The 26326-nt window shown below is 43.4% G+C and overlaps 1 protein-coding gene across 1 annotated transcript in view; it reads right to left on the bottom strand.

Annotated features, from left to right (window-relative positions):
* Positions 1–464: 464 nt before the first annotated feature.
* The window catches only part of LOC124803217, a 163469-nt gene continuing 137607 nt past the window's right edge, over positions 465–26326 (bottom strand). Inside the window, exons 3-4 of the mRNA XM_047264397.1 lie at positions 14404–14594; positions 465–3856 (exon numbers count right to left, since the gene is read on the bottom strand). Of these exons, the coding sequence (XP_047120353.1) occupies positions 1838–3856; positions 14404–14594 (2210 nt within the window). The 3' untranslated portion in view covers positions 465–1837. The remainder of the gene's footprint in view (positions 3857–14403; positions 14595–26326) is intronic.

Raw genomic sequence — 26326 nt, 5'->3', positions numbered from 1 at the left:
TGTTTGTGTATGTACTTTGTGAGTTACCTGTCTGCTACTGTTATATTCCTGTGATTGATAGAAGAAATCATCAATAATCAGTCATTTATGAAAATTATGACACTTGCATTTCAGCTGGTTGCTGTTGTGTCTAAATTTTCATCCATAAATCGTTGGTTATTTACAGCTCTAGACTTTGTATTATTACAGTATGTATAAAGACAGAATAAAACTTTGATCATATAAAAGCTATTAAGTAAACTAAACTTAAAATTTTGTCATAAAGGAATATGAAAGAGTTGAAAGCAACATTGAAACGTTTTTCGCACAGATGCAAAGATTAGCTGAAGATTTTATCTGTAACCATTAATTTATTGAAAAATTTACAAAAAATATTCACAAAATAATTTGCAATTCTCAATAATCACACAAAACTTCCTGTATTGGTGTGTTTTGTGTTGTACTCATTGATATATTCGTCTATTGTTTCTTCTGAAAAAGAGAACTTTGTTTCAAAAGATATCTGGCATTGTTTGAAGTATCAGGTACTTTAATCAATAAAAATGAAACAACTTGTAAATTTACTATATCAATAAATATTAAAATCACATTCATATTGCAACAAACTACATAAAACATTTTAAAATAATTTAAATAAATAAAATTCATACTTAACATAACAAGCATAACAAAATTTTTAATGGGAGACGTATGGTTAGATACACTCCAATGATAATGTGCTGTAACAAGCAGTGAATGTTCTTTGTGATTAGTTGATATATGGAATGATCGCTAGATGAGACAAGACATGTACGAGACACCACATGTACTAATAATGTCTTTTGATGGTGTAACTGTGAATGGGAGTTGAGGTAGCTCCAAAGGGATCCATGACAAGGTATTATTTTAAACTTCCTATCGAAAACAAAACAAGATGAAGAAAATTGTGATATAGCATCGAAACAGCCCCTAAACTGTCAATATTTATGTTATTTCATAATATTCTCTCCTGTAGTTCATATTTGTAATCTGATTCTTGTTTACTAGCAATAATAGTGCTGGTTACTAGCAAGCAGTGAACAAAACTGTAACTGCTGTATTCGTTGTTGTTTTTGAAAATTGTGTGATACTTCACTCACCAAGCTTGGGATATTGTGAACATTTATGGACTAGTTAGATGCTGATGATAAAATTCAGTTTTTTCCTTGGAGCCAAACAACAAACCAATAAATGCCAACTTCGTAAGTATTTTGTACCATAGGTCTTAAATGACCTGTTTTACTTATAACATCAGTTTTGTTCCCTTGCCTTACACGATCACAGATACGCGAACTACTTGCCCAATAAAAGGTGCGAACATGACAACTAAAGGGGCGGGTGTAGCTTTTCTCAGTGTGTGTATGTATGTGTGTGTGTGTGTGTGTGTGTGTGTGTGTGTGTGTGTGAGTGAGTGAGGTGGCACTTCAGCACTGAAGGAGCAGAGAAATGGGGATGCAATGACGTGACAGTGTACTCGTTGATTTGCATACAGTAACAGAAAAATGCGGTGGGAATGTAGTTTCGTATTTCTCGCTTAGTTTATTATTTAGTATAAAAAAATAAGGAAAAATGCTTCAGAAACACTTCTTGAGTGTTGACGAATTCAGTCTCACATTTGCTTCGTCTTAAAAAGGGGAATAACTCTCTGGTAAAAACACCGTAGGCATTAAGATTTAAGCGAAACAAATAAGTCACAGTCTCAATGAATGTATTTTGATACCAGGCGTGTATTGTCCCGAGACGATACGTATGTATCCAGCATTGAGAGGCGTTAGGAAAGCGTGGTGGCCTGATATATTTTTAATGAAGATACAGGTCTTCAAGTACGGCTTTCCACATCGAGAATTTTCGCTAGTGAAGAAGCAATAACAGCACCAGCTCCAGACCCTTGGCCTTGCTGGACTAAGAGACCCTGTAGCAGCTCCTCCGCTGTGTCTTCATCTAGTGGAATTAGCTCCCCTAGTTCCTCTAATACCTGCCTCCCCTTGGAAGACTCCACTTCTTTGTCGTCGTTGATTACAGTTCTCGTAGGAGAAATAACAGTCTCTGGCGTCGTCCACTGTCCCTGTTGCATAGTCAGCTGACTGTCAGGACCAATGGACGCTGGTTCAATTTCAGTTGTAACTTCACTTTCTGGTTTGGCACTGTTATACCGCAGGAGCTGTTCATCGTGTCCGTCGGAATCATCGTAAGTGGTAGCATTCTCTGTCGCAGCAGACGCATCATCGGTAGTGACACCAGGGTGTTCTTCAGAAACTTCTAGAAGCTGACGTTTATTTCTATGCGAATGGATTGTTTCTGTCTGGGGTTTCTCTTTCGATGATATGGTCCCAGAACGACGTAACGGAATTTCTATGAGTGATGTTGTTCCTGATTGTGTTGCATATCCAGGTAATGTACCAAACTGCCGTGACATCTCACGATTTTCTCGCAATATGGCCTCAATTTCTTTGACAGTCGCCTCTGCCATCACATTTTCAGGAGCAGCGGCTGCTTTTAATCCAGATGAACGCCATTGGTAACCTGGTAAATTTTGGAGCTGCTTCGACATTTGACGATTTTGTTTCAGGATTGCTTCGATTTCGCGAGTGGTAGCCTCTACTGCGCTGTGCACCCGCCTAAATGTCTTCATGCCTTTCAGTCTCCGCTTCCGGTAGATATCAGCTCTAGATGTTATGCTGGTGACTTTCTTGGGATTTGCTTTACCACTTCGCTGCAGAACTTTGGGCTGTGTTGCGACTCGAGGCACATCATCTTGGCCAGAAGTGGTTTCGGATGGAGGCTTAAGTTCGTCGCTGATATCATCAGCAGCTCGCTTCTTGCGACGAGCTCTCGCTGGCTTAGATGGCCCAGTGTCATCGAAGACGTCGTTGACGTATTCCGTGGACGAACGCGGCGTTCTTCTGAGTGTATCATCCTGCCCCGTACCGATGGTGTTTGATTCGTAAGAAGATGCCACACTGTAGACCTCGTCATCGACTGCACGGCCAGATCTGTCAGTCTCCATATCCTGCTCCTGCTGGATGTCGTTGGAGTTCTGGATTGGAATTCCGTGGTAGCTGTGCTGGTGCTTATTGGCGGCGCCGTACGTCTTCACTTTGGAGTGGCCCTGGATTATGAGGTACATGGGCCCCCGGAGTGGTTCCGCCGGTTGCTTGTAATGGGAAAACAGAGGGTCAGTGGTCAAGGAGGCCACGGTCGTAGCCACGGGGGTGGCACACGTGGTGACGGTCGTGGTGGGAGTGGCAGGTGGCGTCGTTACGGTGAAGGCGTCGGACTGGGGAGCGACGGCGGTGACCGGCGTCGCCTCGTCACGCAGCAGGCTCTGCAGCAGCGAGGAGAGATCCACGGCGTCGTGGGCGGCGGGGGGCCGCGTGGGGGCGGCGGCGGTGGGCGGCGCTGCGGCGACCGTGGCCAGCTGCGTCTTGCCCTCCTTCCAGTCGAGCGCCTGCTGCAGCGGCTGCGTCGTCGACGCGTGGTACACGAGGTTGGCGTGCTGCAGCGACACCGACGTCTGGCCCTGTGTCGGCCGTGCCAGCGCCGAGGCCGTCGGGGGCGGCGGGGGCGGCGGCATCAGCATGGTGTACGGCGGACGCATCGGCGGCGCCGACGGCTTGTGGTAGAAGGGCGACGGGTAGTAAGAGGCCGGCAGCGAAGAGTAGTGGTGGTTCGAGCCGAACTTGGACGCGTCTACGATCTTGAGGAACTGGTCAAAGACGTCGCGCCGGGATTCCAGCTGAGCCTGTGACGACTGCGGGGCGGTCGGTGGAGCCGCATCGGCAGTGGTGGCGACGGGCGGCGGCAGCGGCGTGGGCTGGCGAGGTCGCAACACCGGCACCTGCAGCAGGAAGTCATCGATGTGTCAGAGGGGATGACACTGGTGTCCTCAGCAAAACAGAGGAAGAATTACGTGATCTGTTGAACGAACTGAACAGTGTAATAAATACTGAGTATCTTTAGAGGATAAACCGCGGAATGACGAAACTAATTAAGAGTTGTAGAAATCTCATTAGCGATAGAGTAACATAAAAACTGGTAACAAAGATGTAGGTGAAGTTAAAGAATTCTACTACCTTGGATGCAAAATAACACATGGCGGACGAAGGCAAGGAGGACATAAAAATCAAACTAGCGCAGGCAAAGAGGGCATTCCATTCCACAAGAATTCTGAATGTGTCAGTATGGTTCAAATGGCTCTGAGCACTATGCGACTTAACTGCTGAGGTCATCAGTCCCCTAGAACTTAGAACTACTTAAATCTAACTAACCTAAGGACATCACACACATCCATGCCCGAGGCAGGATTCGAACCTGCGACAGTAGCGGTCACCCGGTTCCAGACTGCAGCGCCTAGAACCGCTCGGCTACCCCGGCCGGCTGACTGTGTCAAGCCTAGGCTTTTATTTAAGGCGGGGTAGGACGTCAAACGGGCCGACTTGGTGCAGGAGAGTCACGACAGGACATTTTAATTTCTACTGTCTATACTTTTACAAATAAATTCATAAAACTTTGTCACCATGACCAGGAAGGATTGAGGACTCACACTCATCACAGTGGAAGTTCAGAAACGTAGCAAAATACCTTTTTTTACATGTGAAATTTCGTCATTGTTTCACTTATTACTGGCTGCATTTGTTGCTATAGGTACACTTTTCTTCCTAAGTAACAGAGATCCTTCGATGAATTTTTCATAGCGTACAAACAGTAGTTACATGTGTATGTGACTCTAGAATTTTCCAAATCTATTAAAAAACTGTGGAAGAAATTGAGATAATTAACTATAAAACTTGATTTTTTTTCTAAACATGATGTTTAAAATGTAACAGTTCATTCATTTTTTCATAAATTAAATAACTTCTAGAGTTTCATACACCTGTAACTATAGTTTGTATGCTGTGCAAAAGTCATCGAAGAATCTCTCTTACTTAGGAAGAAAAGTGTACCTATAGCAACAAATGCGGTAAGTGAAAAAATGATGAAATTTCACATGTAAAAAAAATGTGTTTTGTTACTTTTTGAGCTTCCACTGCTATGAGTATGAATCCTGAATCTTCCTGGTCATGCTGTTAAAGTTTTATGAATTTATTTGTAAAAGTATAGACAGTGGAAATTAAAATGTCCTGTGATGCCTCTCCTGCTCCAAGTCGGCCCGTTTGACATCCTACCCCCCTTAAGGAAGAAATTTGGAGTAAAACGTTGTATGGTAGTGAATCATGGACAGTGGAAAAACCGGAACAGAAGAGAATCGAAAGATGAAGGATGCTGAAAATTAGGTGGGCTGATAATCAATGATGTGGCTCTTCGATTAATCGGTGAAGACAAGAACATGCGGAAAGCAACGGTGAAATTGAAATGAGCGTTTGGTGTCAATGCCCAGGAGGCCCCCTACGGGGAAGGTGCGGCCGCCTTGGTGCACGTCTTATTACATTACACGCCACACTGGCGACCTGCGCGTAGGATGGGGATGAAATGATGAGTAAGACAACACAACACCCAGTCCCTGAGCGGAGAAAATCCCCGACCCAGCCGGGAATCGAATACGGGCCCATAGTACGGCAATCCGTCACGCTGACCACTCAGCTATCGGGGCGGATGGAAAGTAACGGTGAGAATAAGGGAGAAGAAGTATCTTAAGACATTAGGGAACAACTTCTATGGTATAAGAGGGAGCTCAAACAATGGTTCAAATGGCTCTGAGCACTATGGGACTTAACATCTATGGTCATCAGTCCCCTAGAACTTAGAACTACTTAAACCTAACTAACCTAAGGACATCACACAGCACCCAGTCATCACGAGGCAGAGAAAATCCCTGACCCCGCCGGGAATCGAACCCGGGAACCCGGGCGAGGGAAGCGAGAACGCTACCGCACGACCACGAGCTGCGGACAAGATGGAGCTGCAGAGGGTAAAAACTGTCAGGGAAGACAAAGGCTGGAATACATCCAACACATAATTGAGGCATCAAACCAGTCAGAAGGAAGATGACTCAAAAAGAGTCCCTACCTTGAGGCTTACACCTTGCAGTAGAGTAACTCATTTGTTTACTTAACCTGATATTTATTCCTTTCATCTGACAAGACTATGGTTATCAGTCCCTGTGTTGCATCTAACCTGGTATTGCACATATTTTGCATTTTATTCATTACGATAAACGTGTAATTAGTTACTCCTAAAAAAAACACAACGTTCTAAGTCCACAACTGATTGCTTGACACTTCACAGAATGAACAGCTTTTTATTTTCTTTTTACAGGTGCAGAAAGAGAAAACAGTAGAGTTCACATTCGTTCACGATAAGTTCAACTATAACGACAAGATACAAGAAGGTAGTTTTAGTGCTGTGACTGACTCAGAAATGATAAGAGAAAGAACTGACATTGCGAGACGGCAGCATTAGTGCCTGACAGAAGGAAACTGGCGATATACTTTAATTTTTGGGTGAAAGTTTGAGGGTGACAGAAGAAAGTGCTTTAGTTTCTTCTCAAAAGCAACAGGGCACAGCATTGTCCGGATAAGTGCTAGTTAATTTGTTCCAGAGGCGGACAGCGCAACGTCGATGAAGTTTGCGAATGTTTTTGTTTTGTGGATGAGCCCAGTAGGATATTAGATAAGTGAGACTACGTGTTTCGATTATGATGAGATGACTAGTATTTAACCTCTGTTGTGAGGTACTGGGGTGCATGGGCACTGAGAAGCCGTTGAAGAAGTCGTAGCATATGGCAGTCACGTAATTTATCTGTCTGAAACCAATCTAACTCAGCCTACGAGGAACTGATATTGTAAAACAGACGAGTGTTGCAGGTATAATGCACACATGCATTCTTGCTTACTCACAGCCTTCAAATATGTTCTCTATTAAGTGTTGTGTTGCGTTACATCGCAATAGTGGAGTTTCGATGCAATGTCTAACTTCACAAATTCACGTTTCGCATCTGTGGAAATACACTGAAGGGCAAAAAATCGCATCACGAAAAAATAAAGAAAAATTCGGAGTAAGTATTAAAATCCATGGAGAAGAAATAAAAACTTTGAGGTTCGCCGATGACATTGTGATTCTGTCAGAGAAAGCAAAGGACTTGGAAGAGCAGCTGAACGGAATGGACAGTGTCTTGAAAGGAGGATATTAAATGAACATCAAATGAACATCAACAAAAGCAAAACGAGGATAATGGAATGTAGTCGAATTACGTCGGGTGATGCTGAGGGAATTAGATTAGGAAATCAGACACTTAAAGTAGTAAAGGAGTTTTGCTATTTGAGGAGCAAAATAACTGATGATGGTCGAAGTAGAGAGGATATAAAATGTAGACTGGCAATGGCAAGGAAAGCGTTTCTTAAGAAGAGAAATTTGTTAACATCGAGTATAGATTTAAGTGTCAGGACGTCGTTTCTGAAAGTATTTGTATGGAGTGTAGCCATGTATGGAAGTGAAACATGGACGATAAATAGTCTGGAGAAGAAGAGCATAGAAGCTTTCGAAATGTGGTGCTACAGAAGAATGCTGAAGATTAGATTGGTAGATTACATAACTAATGAGGAGCTATTGAATAGAATTGGGGAGGAGTTTGTGGCACAACTTGACATGAAGAGCGACCGGTTGGTAGGACATGTTCTGAGGCTTCGAGGGATCACAAATTTAGCATTGGAGGGCAGCGTGGAGGATAAAATCGTAGAGGGAGACCAAGAGATGAATACACTAAGCAGATTCAGAAGGATGTAGGTTGCAGTAAGTACTGGGAGATGAAGAAGCTTGCACAGGATAGAGTAGCATGGAGAGCTACATCAAACCAGTCTCAGGACTGAAGACCACAACAACAACAATTAAATTTAGAAAAAAACATTTTTGTAGGTAACATATTTAAGTGATTAACATTGCAAGATTACAGTTTGATGTTAGCATGAGATACCCATTGAAAATGTGATATGCAAGTACATTAATAACCGATGTAGCAACCAAAATGTTGAATGCAAGCATGCAAACGTGCTTCATTGTGTTACACAAGTGCCGGACATCAGTTTGTGGGATGGCTTTCTATGCCTGTTGCACTAGGGACATCGATACACGGGCGGTTAATGCTGTTTGTGGATGACGCTGGAGTTGTCGTCCGATGATACCCCATATGTGGTCGATTGGAGACAGATCTGGTGATCGAGTAAACCAACACTCTGTAGGCCTTGTTGGGTTACAACATCGGTATGTAGGCCAGTCTTTTGCTATCGGAAAACAATCCCTGGAATGCCGTTCATGAACGGCAGCACAACAGGTCGAATGACCAGATTGATGTATAAGTTTGCAGCCAGATTTCGTGGGATAACCACCAGAGTGCTCCTGCTGTCATACGAAATTGCACTGCAGACCATAACTCCAGGTGCGGGTCCAGTGTGTCTGACATGCAGACAGGTTGGTTCCAGGCCCTCAGCTTGCGTTCTTCTAACCAACACACGTCACCGAAGCAGAGCCAGCGTTCATCAGAACACCCTGCCCTCCAGTGAGTTCTCGGTTGACACTACTGAAGCCGCAAATGACGATGGTTTGGGGTGAGTGGAATTCACGCTACAGGGCATCTGGCTCGGAGCTGTCCTTGAGAAACCGATGTACAACAGTTCGTTCCGTCACTATAGTGCCAACTGCTGCTCAGATTGCTGCTGCTGATGCAGTGCTAAGTGCCAAAGCAATACGCCGAACTCGATGGTCTTCATTCTCTACAGTGCTACGTGGCCGTCCGGAGCTCGGTCTTTTTGCCACTGTACATTCTTGTGACCACCGCTGACAGCAGTGATCTACAGTGGCAACATTCCTGTCAAATCTTTCTGCGATATAGCAGAAGGAACATCCAGCTTCTCGTAGCCCTATTATAAGGCCTCGTTCAAATTCAGTGAGGTTTTGATAATGGCTTCTTTGTCACCTTAAAAGCATTCTAGACTAAAATCAACTCACCACGTCCAATCTCGAAGCTGATCAACGACCACTGCCGTTACAGCGTGTATTTAAAGCAAACCTGATTTACATCTTCGCAGTGGCGCTACTGGCGCCTCTCTTATGCAAATGTTGAGAAAGTTGAATAGACGTCATCTTTCATATGTAGAAACTCGCCTACCAACTTTCATATAAGTCGCTCAACTTGTTCTTTGTGTTGAGATTTTTTCTCCGTCACTGCATGCATAGAGGTAGGCGAAAATCTTCCTGTTGTGGCGACAGTATTTTCTGTACAGTTGGGATACTCGGCCAAAGTTACACACAAGTTCTTCGCGGATTTTTAATAATGTATTGGAATATTCATCGAGTGGAATAGGAGGCCATTGTCTGCGGGGTTCAGAACTTATTAATTTCTGATACTAAAAGTACTTGGGACATCTTTGCACTGTAAGTTCCAGGTCTTGCGCCCATCTTACCACTGGAGACAGAACATCATTCCTCTGAACCATCGTACCATTGACGTCTTCAAGTCTATCATTAAACTACAGCACGTAGAAGTTACTTGTGCAGGTGGACGGACCCGAGGAGATGCCACTGATATTACGTTAATTTGTATTTCCCTTAATGATGCATTACACAAAATGTTTGTAGTGTTGTAATACTTTGTAAGGAGATGTTACATGACTTAGGTGTAATTAATTTTCTTTCGTGTAATGCTGCTACTCACAGCACTTATTATTTACACCTTTTTTCGGTTCTATATTAATCTTACATTGACTCTGAGAGGCTGCTATTTTTCTCGTTCCTCGTGATCTTGTTCAAGTGATTTGTAATTTTACTATACAAATTTTTTATATCTAGAGTCAATACTTTATTTAACATGTTATAATAACTTTTAACCTGAATGAATGAAGAAGTTTTAGTTATATCTTACAAGGAGTCTTTGAGGGCGAGGTCGCAAGCTCAATCTTTAGTAAGGCTCACTTGAAAGTTTTGTGTTAACAGTTATGACAGGAAAAACATTAGCTGCTAATGACTCACTCTGTGCATCAGGAGGACGATAGAAAATAAGTGTCCGGGAGCCGCAGAGATCATAATTCTGTGGGATGTATGTATTATACGTCATAGAATGAACATCGTCGATATTCATGAAAACATCCTACGTATCGAACCAGTAAGAACGCTGTAGAAAAAAAGAAAAATGGCCATTTCTCACAGCGCCACATGCAGATGCTCCTGTTCCGTGAGCCAAGCAACACATGAAGTGGACAACAGCTCTCTGGAGGCGTTTGGTGTGGTCCGAAGAGTCTCCATTTTGCCTCTTTTGAAATAATGCACGCTGTCAGTGGATCGACGGTACAACGTGGTGTTTTACCTGCAGTGTGTGGAAGGTGTAGTTGAGATCCGGCTGGTTCTGTGATATTTTGGAGCTAAATTTACTGTGAACTTTGAACCAGTATGTCAATGTTATGAGTATGCTGTGGACACTCGCGTCTTACAGTAGTTCAACAGCTTTGTTCACAGGGATGCATGTATACGTTCACTGCTTGAGGAACATTCAAGCACCCTATCGTACTTCGACTTGACGGCTAAATCATCCGATCTTAGCGCCACGGAATATCTGGGACTGTCTGCAACAGTTAGAGAAGCGTAGCACTCAGCGTCCAACAAATTGGTACCTGTACTGGACGTAATCTTCAATGAATGCCTTCAGCTGGTAGTGGCATACCTGAAAGAAACGACCCTTTAAGGCAATGGGCAGTGTTATATGGCATTAGCGTGAAGTCTCCTGGGCGTGAGAAACTATTTGTCCGAATGGTTAGGTAGCATTGCCACGCCGGGTAATCAGTATAGAATTATAAGATTGGTTCCCAGCTTCGCAACGTGAGGACCCTGTTCCCTTCTTAGCAATAACTTGTATTTTCGCACCCTCTCTTCTTTAAAGGATAGAACTCTCGTGTGTAAAAGAGCTTCAGACATCTGATTGCTTTACAAATGAGTTAATGTGTTAAATATTTGGCATTTAGCATGTTAAAACTTCATATCTGAAGGTGAAAAATTAAAGTTATGTTTGTTGTATTACTTTCGGATTACTCATGAACAGACTAATGAAAAAGTCAAAAACACAACTGGAAATGTATCAAGCGTTAAACTGTGTTCGTTTCTCTTTTTTGTGTGGCTGTAAGCAAGAAAAGGTCTATAAAATGTTTGAAATTATGTTTTAACTTTGTTGTACAGGGGATGGTCAAAATAATGTGAACAGTGGGAGTAATGGGATGTTTGTGTTTGATGGTCAACAACGCAGGGGAGACACGTGTCGCACTTGACTGTGCGTGTTCAGTACGGACTAGGCATCAGTGCAGGTTGTTTACGACTAGTGCACGCTTCGTATCTGCTTCAGAGGCCCAGGTCGACGTGCAATGAAAGACCTAACAGAGTCCCAAAGAGGGCAGATTGTGGGGGCCCGATTAGCTGGAGCATCAGTAAACAAGACAGCAGCCAACTTATTGAATGTTTCGAGAACAATTGTTTCAACAGTCAACAGCCTACACAAAACACGGAAAGACATCATCGTGTGAACGTAATAGTGGCGTAAATCAAAACTAAATGACAGAGATCATCGTACGCTAACACGAATTGCGTCAAAACAACACAAAACTACGGCGGCTACAGTGACTGGAAGCTCAATAGCCATTTTCGAGACCATGTATCTATCGACACTGTCCGCCGAGACCTCCTTAAAGCGAATATTCGTGGAGGAGCTGCTATACCGAAACCATTAGTGACGAAAACCAATGCAAAGAAGCGTAAAACGTGGTGTCAAGAGCATAAATCCTGGACTGGAAACACGTCATATGGTCCGAGTCAACGTTTTCGTTATTTCCAACATCGGGCCAGGTTTAAGGTTGGAGAACGCCCAATGAGGTCTACAGTCCTGATTGCTGGATTCCAGCGGTTATGCATGGAGGTGGAAGTGTGATGATGTGGGCAGCCATATCATGGTTTTCTGCTGGTCCCATCATAGCTCTCAAAGACCGTGTTACAGCCAACGATTACGTGAACGTTTTAGGTGATTAGGTGCACCCCATGATTCAAATGTGGTTCCCCAACAATGAGGCCATATTTTAGGATGATAATGCACCTATTCACAAAGCCAGGACAGGCGGATGCAACTGAACTCCAGAGCCTTTCCTGGCCAGCACAGTCCCCGGACTTGAACGTTATTGAATCCTTGGGGGCAATATTGGAGTGAAGACTCCTGAGCAGATTTCCGTCTCCCTCTTCGCTTCAGAAGTTAGAAGAGGGCCTAATGAAAGAGTGGCATAACATACCACTGGAGACTATGCAATCATTATATGCCAGCACTCCAAGAATAATCTCCGCTTTATTACTGGCAAATGGGGGTCTGACCCCTTATTAATAAACCATTCCCAAGTAAGTACAGGTGTCCACATTATTTTGACTCTTCCCTGTAAGTCGCTAAGAGCTATCACTGCTGGATACTGGATGAGTATAGTTTGGATAATATGGGCACCGCTTTAACAAAAGCTAGTTTTCAAGCATGTCAATGTTTATGACGTAATATCTCCTGTACTATGTGTCGTACAATGATACAATGCTGCACGTACGTTCAGTGGTATCTACATCTACAGCTACATTTATACTCCGCAAGCTACCCAACGGTGTGTGTCGGAGGGCACTTTACGTGCCACTGTCATTACTTCCCTTTCCTGTTCCAGTCGCGTATGGTTCGTGGGAAGAACGACTGCGGGAAAACCTGAATGCGCGCTCGAATCTCTCTAATTATACATTCATGTTCTCCTCGGGAGGTATAAGTAGGGGGAAGCAATATGTTCGATACCTCATCCAGAAACGCACCCTCTCGAAACCTGGACAGCAAGCTACACCGCGATGCAGAGCGCCTCTCTTGCAGAGTCTGCCACTTGAGTTTGCTAAACATCTCCGTAACGCTATCAAGCTTACCAAATAACCCTGTGACGAATCACGCCGCTCTTCTTTGGATCTTCTCTATCTCCTCTGTCAACCCTACCTGGTACGGATCCCACACTGATGAGCAACACTCAAGTATAGGTCGAACGAGTGTTTTGTAAGCCACCTCCTTTGTTGATGGACTACATTTTCTAAGGACTCTGCCAATGAATCTCAACCCGGCACCCGCCTTACCAACAATTAATTTTATATGATTATTACACTTCAAATCGTTCCGTACGCATACTCCCAGATATTTTACAGAAGTAACTGCTACCAGTGTTCGTTCCGCTATCATATAATCATACAATAAAGGATCCTTCTTTCTGTGTATTCGCAATACATTACATTTGTCTATGTTAAGGGTCAGTTGCCACTCCCTGCACCAATTGCCTATCTGCTGCAGATCTTCCTGCATTTCGCTGCAATTTTCTAATGCTGAAACTTCTCTGTATACTACAGCGTCATCCGCGAAAAGCCGCGTGGAACTTCCGACACTATCTACTAGGTCATTTATATATATTGTATATATGTAGATGATATCTTCAAAATAAGTTACAAATAAAGTTACTAGTAAAGGAATAATAAACTAAGACATTACGGCTAGTGTTGCATTTTTGCTGCACTAACAGTGAAAAATGTGGTAAGCAATAAAAGTTTTTCGTTTCAGTATGTTGTGCGCGTTGTGAATGAGAAAAAGTTTCGGAAGGGTTTGAAACTAAATGCAAAGTTTGTTGGAAGAAAGAGCTCACATTCCCAAACACTGTGTGAATGTGGATGAATTTGCGCGCCATGAGAAATGCTGCCTCAAGAAGGATAACCAGTTCCTAATCTTGATACTTGGCTTACTGTGGTAAGATTAAACCTGTTAATGAGCAGATTATGGCAGCGTTTAAAGTTTTAATTTCGGTTGATAATTACGTGAAATATCGAAAATCAATTCTCTTTTGCTCTTGGAAGCTGTTAGACAGGCAATCTTTAACTGGGACTCGCTGACCGTTCCGGTCGTTTAGTGATACGGATGCCAGACTGCAGCTGGAACAGTACCCGCCAAGTTAGCCGGGAGCGGTAATGCGCTGCTTCCTGAACTCGGGTAGGCTCGCCGGCCCCGGTTTGATTCCGCCCAGCGTTTTAACGACGTGGGATGATGTGTCGGCCAACCTGGATGTGGTTTTTAGGCGGTTTTCCACATCCCGCTAGGTGAATACCGGGCTGGTCCCCACACCCCGCCTCAGTTACACGACTAGCAGACATTTGTAACACTTCCGCACTGTTTCATGGTTTACACTAGACGCAGACAGGTGGGGTACACTGATTCCGTCCTTGGGGGTATGGGATGGCGGCAGGAAGGGCATCCGGCCACCCCTTTCAATTAACCTTGCCAATTCCGTTGTAACCACGCCGACCCTGCGACCATTGCGGGTCAAAGGCGCAAGTGAAAGAAGAAGCCTGTAGCTGGAACAGTGGCGCCCGTACCTCTGGCTGTGGCGTGGTGGCGAGCGGCGGGTCCGGTGTCCTGGAGGCGGGCTCCAGCCAGTAGTGCACCCTGTCCAGCACGGGCGGCACGTAGTCGTACGTCGGGTCGTTCTTGAGGGGGTCCCCGCGGCCCAGCGGCGTCCACTCGTCGTAGTCGACGCGCGGCGAGAACACCCCGCGCCCGTAGCTGCCTGCAACGACACACACATGAGCGTCAACGTAGCACTCTACAGTTCCTCATTGGTTCAGAAAGGACAACCGACACAAACTCTTATACAGGATGGTGCAAATGAAAATGGCGCGGATGAGTGGATATGATTGGACGTTAATGCATGCGTACAACCACACCTCGGTGACGGGCACACCACGTGTACGCCCGCCACGTGATCCACATCTCAGAGTGTAGTGCGAGCTGTGTCAGTGTGAGTGGAGCAGTGCATATGTTGAAAGGCATATGCTAAGGTCTGATCAGGGTAGCTCCAGAAAATAGTCGGTAGTTGCCGAGCAACTTGCAACTTATAGTATGGGGGCTGGCGGTTGGGGGGGAGGGGAGGGTTGTTTGGGGAGGGAGACCAGACAGCGAGGTCATCAGTCTCATTGGATTGGGGAAGGAAGTCGGCCGTACCCTTTCAAAGGAACCATCCCGGCATTTGCCTGGAGCGATTTAGGGAAATCACGGAAAATCTAAATCGGGATGGCCGGACACGGGATTGAACCGTCGTCCTCCCGACTGCGAGTCCAGTGTCTAACCACTGCGCCACCTTGCTCGGTCGGTAGTTGCCAACCGCAAGGTGTAACGAGTATAATATCTTTGAGTAGGAGGATCTTTGATGGTTGAGAGAGCTGGGCATGCACAGTAAAAAAACCGGGGAGTCGCAGCTAGGTGCCCGGAGGAAGCAGACGTGTGATGATAGCTTTAAGGTAGGTCGCTGCTCCTGACCAAACTTCAGCACGTAAATGAGAGAAGATACATATAATCATTTCAAATTGGTTTTTGTTAGATAATCTTGAGAGTTAGGATTTGTATGTCCAAGGTTTGACGCAGTAAGCGTTTTGTAAAAATTTTTGTAAGCCTGATTCGTGCTACGAAAATGTTTGAAATGGTAGGTCTTCTGTATGACTTAAAATTTTAACAATATACATATATTCAGATCAACATTGTGTTTAAATCTAACAGCCTGAATCATAATTCACATCCTTTGCTTGTAATGAATATGAAAATGAGTAGTAAACTAAAGTTACCCACCAATGAAAGAAGATAATGTTCAGAGTTAGGATTTGTATGTCCAAGGTTTGACGCAGTAAGCGTTTTGTAAAATTTTTTGTAAGAGTGATTCGTGCTGCGAAAATGTTTGAAATGGTAGATTTTGTATATGACTTAAAATTTTAACAATCCTGATTTAGGTTTTCCGTGATTTCCCTAAATCGCTCCAGGCAAATATATATATATATATTGAGATCAACATTGTGTTTAAATCTAACAGCCTGAATCATAATCCACATCCTTTGCTTGTAATGAATATGAAAAATGAGTAGTAAACTAAAGTTACCCACCAATGAAAGAACCAAGTAAACATCAGGACCAAAAGTTAATTTTCCAGTACCATCTTAATGCCATTGCACAAACGGCATTATTCTCTTTAACTTGATTGCTGAGTCAAATACATGTTGCATTTCTGGCAAAATGGAGGAGTGCAAGAAACAGGTTCACAGACGCAGTCATATGCAGGTTTGCTGAATAATGAATTTAGAACAATCTTATCATTGATACTTTCACAGAATAAAACGATACAATTTTGGATAGATACTTACAATGTGACGAACGTGCTCACAGATGAGCAGTTTTGGAAAGTTACATGACAACAAAGACAAGGAAACGGTGAGGTCAGTTGTTTGCTGAGAAGTTTCAACGTGACTAAGTGCCAGCAAAGAGTGATGTGCAACGATTAGTCTGAAAATGGCGTCAGGCATGACTAGTTTTGACCAAATCAAAAAACATTCCGAAACCCGACCGCACGCCAAAAAATGCAGCTGCGATTCACCAGAAAATCAGCTGCAATTTGCACGAAACTGGTGTGAAACGAAGCAGTCATTTGGATGCACTTTAATAACTTTTCTCATATCTTGACCACACTTTTATTATTTCGAACAATATCTTACGCGTTTCGTCGTTCCTTCATCTTCAAAGGCAGTGTTATGTCAAAATATAAAATCGTTCATTAGATACATTGTATCACGTCAACATAGTCAATAACGAGACAGTTCACATTTGTCTCGTCCTAGACAATGTTGACGTGATACAATGTACAAGGTGACAATTATTGAACTATATGAAAGAAAACATAAGTTAGTTACAAAGTGCGGCTTGCACCCACTTTATTCAACATTTAAACATCACTACAGATATTCGGATTTAGGTTATGACATGTTCGATATGCCTGCCATCATTGGCGATGATGTGGCGCAGACGAACAGCGAAATTCTGCACAACCCGCTGAAGTGTCGGAACATCGACGCTGACGTTGACCTCCTGAATGGCCGTTTTCAGCTCAGCAACGGTTTTGGCGTTTTTGCTGTACACCTTGTCTTAAATATTTCCCCACAAAAAGGACTCACATTTGTTCACATCCGGAGAATATGGCGACCAATCGAGGCCCATGCCAGTAGCCTCTGAGTACCCCAGAGCCAAAATGCGGCCCCTAAACTACTCCTCCAGCACATCAAATAGGCACCCGTTGAGGGTGAAGAGACTTACAGATCGTGAAATGCGGATTCTCAGTCCCCAAAATGTGCCAATTTCGCCTATTGACGAAACCATCCAAATGAAAGTGAGCTTCGTCGCCAAACCAAACCCTACTAAGTCTCATCATGTCCCGCGGCCAACCGAGCAGTTTGAGCGTCCTAACGCAAACCGTTCAGAAGTTATGACGATTTTATTTCACATAATTCAATAATTGTCACCCTTTATCTAATGAACAGTTGTATGTGGTTGACATAAAACTGCCTTTGAAAAGGACGGAATGTCGAAAAGCGAAAAGTGTCGTTGTAAATAATAAATGTCTGGACAAGAAACTATTGAAAGTTATTGAAGTGTCACCATAAAATGCTTCAGAGCCCTACCAAATCAACCAGACGCCTGTCTCAGGAGACCAGCACATCGCGTCGATCATGCGGACGTGTACTCCACCAGGTCCTGCACATGACCCCTACCGAGTCCAAGGTATAGTGCATAAGGAGTACTTGAACATTTGAAATACATACGACAAGAATCTGAAGACACCGAGTTCGAAATTAAACCACAATTCTGACTTTTTTATGGCAGACAAAAAAGCAATCAAATTTTACAGCTGAATGGCGAACAATACACACATAAAATTGTATCAAATGGAAAAGAAACTGAATGCTCTGTAAAGGAAACTACACAACCACACACTGAAGCAGATCATAACTGCAACTAAAAGTGCTTCTTTGAAAATGAAATTAGGTAAGAAAATTTTAGATCTACGAATAGAATAAAGAACACAAAGAGCTTAAAATTCGCAAATAAAAAACTGGAAACCACTGAGTCTGTAGACATGAAGTCATACAAACGTATTACACAATATATGACGAAAGAAAGAGAGAATACCGACGAAACACGTGAACTGAAACGGAAAACAGTGTGACAAAGATATGTATCAGAAGACACCACTTTTAAACACACACACAAAAATATACAATGAAGGAAATCGAATCAGAGTAGAAGCCAACTTTATAAACAGTAAAGCATACAAATAGTCCCAGAAGCTAAGAAAAAGTAAAGAAAAGATACACATATGGTACAACACATTCTATAAAAACAGCATTGCTTTAGGAGAACTAAATGCCACAAAAAAAAAATCCTCAACATGCTTAGTTTGTATCACTGTCCACTACGGGTCTCTACTCATTCATACCTACACGAGAAGCTGTAGCAATATTCCAGAAGAACTTATGACATGTAACAGACTCCCGAACACAGAGATGGTAGAATTAATCGAGCTCCTCCAGGTATTCGTCTTCACGTCACATTCAAACCAGATGACGTAACAATGGATTTGTGTTTATCTGGTACCGTAGCTGACATATACATACTCAAAAACAGTTAGCGGGTAGCTGACGGCTATTAAATTTCTCAATTTGATTGCATCTGTTTCTATAAAAATGCGACCTTGGTTTAGGGGTAGCGTCTTCGGTTAGCAATAAAACATCCTGCGTTCCGGATTCGATCCTCGCCGTTGCTTAAACTTTGAATTAAAATCATCGGCCATGACGGCCGAAGACTTCCGGCATAAGAGGTCACCCTCGTTCTGTTAACGGCATTTTTAAAGAGGGCGAGGAGTGGACAGAGGTTCAGGGCACTTTCTTGTCGTTGGGTGGGAAACTGCTTCTAAAACTTGGAAGAACCAGCAATGATTATCGGCATGAGGATGCAATGGGAACCACTGCATTCAAGACACATATTGCGTATCCACAGGACATGTGGCCTGAAATTTAAAAAGTGATCTCTCCGTTGGCAAAACATTCCGGACTAGCCCCCATTCATATCTCCAGGAGGGGAACTGCCAAACGGGAGGTGCTCACGAGAAAAAGATTAAATAGCCAACGAAAGGATAACGTTCTACAAACTGGGGCGTGGAATGTCAGAAGTTTGCACGTGGTAGGGAAGCTAGAAAATCTGAAAAGTGGAATGCTAAGGTCCAATCTAGATATAATGGGTTCACTGAAGCGAAGGATTTCTGGTCAGACGAATCCAGAGGAATGTAAGCAGCAGCAAAAAATGGTAGAACGGGAGTAGGACTTGTTATGACTAGGAAGGTAGGGCACAGAGTTCATTGATGGGCTTGTTTTCATCAAACTCGACAGCAAACCACCACAGACAACAAGTTGAAATACACATGTTACCGTCGCAATCAGAAGATGAAGAGATGGAGAAAGTATGTGAGGATATTGAACGCGTAAGTCAGTATGTAAAGAGAGATGAAAATCTAAGAGTCATGGGAGACTGCGTTGCGGTTTTAGGGGAAGGAGTAGAAACAGCTACGACATGGTATGGGCTTGGTAGCAGGAATGAGAGAGAAGGCCGGTAGATACGAGAAGATTTCAGACAGATCTCGTTATGGCCAGACAGAGATTTCGAAATAACATATTTGATTGTAAGGCGTACCCAGGAGCAGATATGGATTCAAATCACAATTCAGTAGTAATGAATAGTAGTCTGAACTTTAAAAGACTAGCTCGGAAGAATCGATGTGCAAAGACGTGGGATGCGGAAATACCAACGAATGAAGTGATACGCTTCATGTTTTCTACGGCTATAGGTACTGCGATAAGGAATAGCTCAGCAGAGCTGCAAAGAAACTATGGGTGACAGAAGAAATGCTTCAGTTGATTGATGAAAGAGGGAAATACAAAAATGTTCAAGCCCATTCAGTAACACAGAAATACAAATTACTTAGGAATGAAATACACAGGAAGTGCAGGGAAGCTAATGAGAAATGGTTACATGAAAAATGTAAAGACATTGAAAAGGCCATGATTGTCGGAAGAAATAACTCATCACAAAGAAAAGTCGAAACAACCTTTGATGAAGTCCGTAAAAGCCTTCTGTGTGTATGACCGCGTTGTTAATTTGTAAAATTCTCCGTAGTTTCGGCCGCTGTTGCAGTAGGCCTTCGTCAGTGTGTCTTTGCTAACAGCAGTGTTACACATTGACAATACGGTCACAATTCAAGTGGTAGCGAGTAAGACGATTCTGAAATTCTGTAACAAGAGGAATACACATTTGAAGGAAGTTTTCTGTAATGATTGATTGATTAATGAAATGATTAGAGTGAAAAATATTTTTGAATAATTTTGCGTGACACATATACTCTTTAATGATGTGAAAAAAAGTTCACAGGCAGGATTTTAACCAATTCGATACACTTACTTGTTCGAAATATGATGAACATCGCGGGTATAGAAGATACACATGAAACATTTTCTCGCATGAAAAACTGCAACCGGGTACTTACGACAAGTCCCTCTACAACACACCTAAGATTCGTCAAAATCCGTGTTTAACAGGTCTGATGGTCCCAGGACTACAGAAATGGAGAACATTTTTACGAGGACAACAGAGGAACATTCTCTGTATCAATGTAGGTTATGACAACACAGGCAAGATGCTATCTTATTTGAAAGATGACACAGAGACCTCGAAAATAGGGCACGGATTACACACAAACGAAATGCAACGGCTCCTGTCAAATTACTAGTTATGCGAACCAGAGGTAATCGTGTTGTGTACCTAAGGGACCTATTACATCACGCCTTGCGCTGAGCCCATATGTCGATGACAAATGCACTCTGGCAGCTTTCGTCCTCTTCGGAGCCTCCACAAATGGATACGTCTGTGGCGGTACCGTACACGGAACAAAGACTTACATCTCAGTATTGTCGTTGGATGATACTCTTACCAGAGCCGTTAAGATCCCGCGTTACGTTGAATACGGACCTACTGCATGCATCGATTCCATATTCGCCTGACAGTAGTAGAATCTAGACCTGCACGAACACTGATATCGCGGAAAGATAGACAGCAGTCTACAGAGATACTGTGGTCGCATTGCGACGTGTGCCGCTTCTCCTTTCTACACAGAGCTTAACACGATTTTCGCGCAAAAAATAATGTATATGTGTTTTCTGTAGGAAAAGCACCTTGCGTAATGTTTCCTTACATATAAGATTTAGACTGCAATATTTCTTTCTATTTCATGTGGTTGTGTCGAAATGCCATTAATTCGAGTGTAGTACGCTTCATGCCACCTTCATGTTGCAATTTAAGAGCCCCACAATGCATCTGAGGGTCACCTTTCGTTCATTCAAGTTCTCAATATTAACAAAACTCATTCATGCTGAATAAAAACATCAGTGCTTTGCCGTATAAACATCAATCAAAATTTGAAAGGACACACTCAAAATCATGCGAAATATTACACTTACGAAAGAAAGACTGGAAATTATACTGTCTCCTCCAAACATATGCGCCTCCTATATACCTTATTTTCGGTTTTACTGTTGTAAGATTTTCCGCATCTGTTACATATTTTTAAAAAAGTTTTTGAGTTTCAGAGCTCCTCTGAATAATTTATTCGAGAACGGTCAGTTTTGTGATTAAGCATTTGCCTTATCGTGCAAATTTGTCGACGCCATGTTCAGATCATCCACAGGCGAGACAAATCATAATCACCGCTTCCCAACACGAGGTTAAATGCCGCCAGGTGGCTTTGCAGGGGAGTGACACGGCAAGGGAAAGCACATATGCGGAGCAGAGACGAGTGGATAATCGTTCTAAGGACGATACTGACCGCAAGTGGAGAAATCCACTGACATAGGCAACTTCGACAAGGGCCAGCTTGTTGCACTCGGAGCCTGGGGACGAAAGTCTCGGAACAGAAAAGTTGGTCGGCTGTGCGAGTTATACTGTCGTGATCGTCTATGGAAAGTGGTTAAACTACGGTGAAAGCACAAGTGAGCGACAATCACACCTCATCACACAACTTGGAGTTAGGAGGCTTTCCCGCTCTGTAAATAAAGGTACCGATCTGTGGCAAATGTGACGACAGATTACGATGCTATATACTTATATGGATATGGTGTCTGTTCTTTCGGACATGTCCGAAAAACAGACACTGTTGATGACTTGCAGCCGTCTAGAACGAAATTAGAATTATATATTAATACCTTCGGCTGCTGACGGGCGTTGATATATATCAATGGGGACATGTGAAAATGCGTGCCCCGACCGGGACTCGAACACGGGATCTGTTGCTTACATGACAGACGCTCTATTCATCTGAGCCTCCGAGGGTGCAGAGGATAGTGCGACTGCAGGGACTATCTCGCTCACGCCTCCCGCGAGACCCACATTCTCACCTTATATGTCCACACACTCCATTCGTAGTGTCCCTACCCAACACACTCATTACTCGTGGAAGACATTCTTACCAAGTCCTGTAAGAGTTCGGGTAGTATGTGTGTATCCGCACAGGATAAGAAGGTCATGACCGGTACAGCTGATTTCTCTGTTATCTAGAGCACGCTTTTCAGCCAGGAAACCACGGAGTGAAGTTTTCTGAAACAGAAATTTTATCTACAACGTCAAATTATTATCCACGACTATGTAGAGAAGCAATTGAAATTTGTAAGAATCAGGATAATTTTAATAGGTAAGAGGAGGCAATGAAACTTAGCGATATATGGGCAGTAGCTCTGCAGAATCGCTAAACAATTTTATCTTTGACAAGACGACAATCGATAGTTAAGTTTTATCTTTGACAAGGATTATCTCTACTCATCACTTGTTATTTCGACCACGCTCCCTTTCCTACAGTATATATGTAACTCTCGGATGCCCGACCAGTCATTCGACAAGACTCAGCGGAAGAGCACCTCTGAAGATGTCCAGCGCAGTCATGGACGAAACGTCAGGAACGGAAGAGTTTCTTGGACCACGACCTCACATCCCGAAAGGTTTACCAGCAGCAACGCCCCATGTTGTCTCCATTTCCAGTGAACACCTCAGCTCATGTGTATCGTACTGCATTTGTCAGCTAAATAGTGTCCATCTCATTCTTATTATCAACCAAAGACGTGAATTCGTCGATCAGGATGTACAGAGGCGTTGGCGCATTAGGCCCCCACCAAGGGCGCGGGCAAAGAGCAGGCACCAAAAAAGACCGGAAGAAAGAAATACAGAAGGAAAGAAAATTTAAAGAATTAACAGGGAGAGGAGTTCGTGAGTACTTATAAGTTCGTGTTCCCGTATTCTGCTTGCGAGCCTTTCCCTCCGCTCACGACTCAAACCGCACACTTTTGCACATTGTCGTTCCTACATCATGTCGTCCACGCGGGACCGTAAATGAACTACTACTGACTATGTCACCAGAGGTGTGTTTATACGCTAGCAGTGCGGTAGGCTCACACAACTGCCGCCTACACAACTCGCTGATGTTCAACAAAGGAAGGAACGGAGATTGGGTTTAATGTCCCGTCGATATCCAAGTCATTAGAGACGGAGCACAAGTTCGGATTGTGTCAAGGAAGGGGGAAGAAAATCGGCCGTGCCCTTTCAGAGGAACCATCCCGGCGTTTGCCTCCAGCGATTTAGGGAAATCGCGGACGCGGATTTGAACCGCCGTGCTCCCGAATGCAAGTCCATTGTGCTAACCACTGCGTCACCTCGCTCGATTTCAACAAAGGAGAGCTGGTACTAAAACAAACATTCTGTTTGAGTGAAAGCTTCCGGTTTCTGCTGAATTCTGCTGCCTGAGGACTGCCGCTAGACAGTTTGTACTAGTCTTCTTCAAAGCATTTGATAGAACAATATGTGAAATGGAAAACTGGTATATATCACACAATTTCATTTGGTTTTCATATCCGGCCAGGAAACATCTTAAGTGAAAACTCTTATCTTGAAAAATAAGCAGCTGATTTCCGAGTCAAATATAGCACAGCTATTGATACACTAGAGCTAGTTAACGCAATAATCACTGTCCAAGTTTCAGGTGAGTGAGCTGGTGGAGACCATTGAATCGGCTTTTCGTTCGGATATTTTAGAGGTTTCTTTTTTCAAAGGCTGGAATAGGAGACGCGTATCCAAGTTTCGAAATAGCTTTTGGGATATTTATTAGTATGCCCGTGGCAGCAGCATCTTGTGAACTCAGTTTGAGGAAATTAAATACGATAAGAAATCACTTAAGCTATATAGTCGATACAGTTTGACGCAGTTGATAAACTTTACTTCAATGACATAATCGGTTTCGCTCAAAGCAAGGAAACGCAATATAAAATAATAATAAAAGCACAATTCCTAGAAAGCGATGTTTCCTATATTCTTCAATTATAGTCCTCTTTCTTTTATTTCTAGTTGATAGTTTGTGCACTAATAATTTACAAAGAGCAAATAGAAACATGTCCTTTATTGTATATCATACTACAAGGATTTTACACGAAGCAAGGTGGCTTGGTTTTTAAATCTGCAAGGTAAGCCTAGCAGGTGTCACAGTAATATTAGAGTGTCCTCCAAAATAATGACTGGGAAAACTTATGACTACTAAATGAGATGCGAGTTACAATTGCCTTGATTTATTCCGAAGAATGACAAAACAAATGACAAAGAGTGGGAACGTTAATATAATAATGCCTTGACATATCTTACATAGGGGTACGGGGAAAGATGCTAATAATCGCACAAGTGAAATAATTGTAATCGCAAAGTCCCCAGTGACTGTTGCAATGTTAGTTGAAAACAACAGTACTATAAAAGGGAATACATCACGTCTGTGAGTGGAATTGAAAGAAGACTGTTCACTGTCGTTAAAATCCCAGTCATCAGAGTGAAGCTTGAAATAACCGAATTATAATAAAATGACTTTAATAGCCCTACACAGAACTTCGCAATTGCATTTCGATCTCACCATAGTATTGCAGGTGGAGGCAGAAGTGGCTCTCCAGCGGCTAAATGCAGATCAGCCCTAAGTTTGTTTGAGTCCTCAACACATCAGTTCAGACGGTATGGCAGGCCAGCTGAGAGAGGGGCTCTCGGCGTGGACGTCTGGAGACGGACGCTTCCAAAAATCGCGTGATTTCTGATCGAATGTTAACTACAAGAAAAACCTCACGTTGCTGTATTTTGCGTCTGTTACTAAATTCAGATTGGCTGGGCTCCGGCTCTTCCAAGCACGGACCGATAAAAAGGCTCCTTAGAAAAACACTGGTCCCCTTCCTCTAGCTGGTTAACCAGTACTGTTCGTCCTACCATCTTCCACAGAAAAATGGCTCTGGGCATTATGGGACTTCGCTTCTGAGGTCATCAGTCTCCTAGAACTTAGAACTACTTAAACCTAACTAACCTCTAAGGACATCACACACATCCATGCCAGAGGCAGGATTCGAACCTGCGACCGTAGCGGTCGCGCGGTTCCAGACTGTAGCGCCTTGAACCGCTCGGCCATCCAGGCCGGCCCACAGAAGAAAAGTCACTTCACTCTCTCTCCTTCTTGACTCTGACTAATGAGGTGGCCTTCGTCATCACAATTCTCTTTCTGTCTCTAACTTGTAGTTTATTTGCGTTAGGCAATGCTGGCGTTTCTTACATCGTGTCAACATTTGTTTTTTGCAGAATCAATAGGTTTTGTTGCATCTCACGTTTTCGAAGGCCTTAAACTATGCGACGACAATCCATTTTTGAGATCTCTGGAGCTCGACTGTTTTCTGAAGAAACAGTAAATAGTGTCTTCTGCTACAAATTGGGCCATCTCACTCCACTCACAGGCTATGAACTGCTTTTGCCAGAAGTTTGGGCCACAGGAGATACTATCTGCATTCTTTCAGAACAAAGCTGGACATCCCGGAGCGGCACTACAAAACGTGGCGGATGGCCAGTGGGATGTTGACCGTGGCCTCTCCCTCGGCAGGCCTTCTACGAATTGGTTCTAAGGGTGGTGACTCACTACACTGTCCCTGGCGATATGTGTGTTCCCCCCGTTCGTAATGCTTTCAACTTCCCTCACTTTTACAAGGCATGAAAATTCGTATCAAGAGTAAAAAGACGAGTGAGGTTAGATCCGTCAGCTACCGACAATCATCAGTATTGCTGTTTATCATATCCCTCAGCGTCAGTTAAACATTCCAATTAAATGGGTCAATATGAATTTGCATACATTATGTCCGCCTCCGTCGCGCAGCGGTACCGTTACCGCCTACTACGCAAGGCCGCTCGTGTTCGTTTCCCAGCAGGGGCAAGGTGTTGTGTGTCCATCATAATTTTCATCATCATTGACACGTAAGTCGCCGAAGTGGGGTCAACTAAAAAGCCTTGGAATACGGCGGCCGAACACCGAAGGGGATGTCCTGGCCA

Source organism: Schistocerca piceifrons, chromosome 6, assembly GCF_021461385.2.
Source record: "Schistocerca piceifrons isolate TAMUIC-IGC-003096 chromosome 6, iqSchPice1.1, whole genome shotgun sequence".
NCBI classification, from domain to species: Eukaryota; Metazoa; Arthropoda; class Insecta; order Orthoptera; family Acrididae; genus Schistocerca; species Schistocerca piceifrons.
The sequence above is the reverse complement of the archived record's forward strand: the minus strand, read 5'-3'. Positions and strand labels throughout refer to the sequence as shown.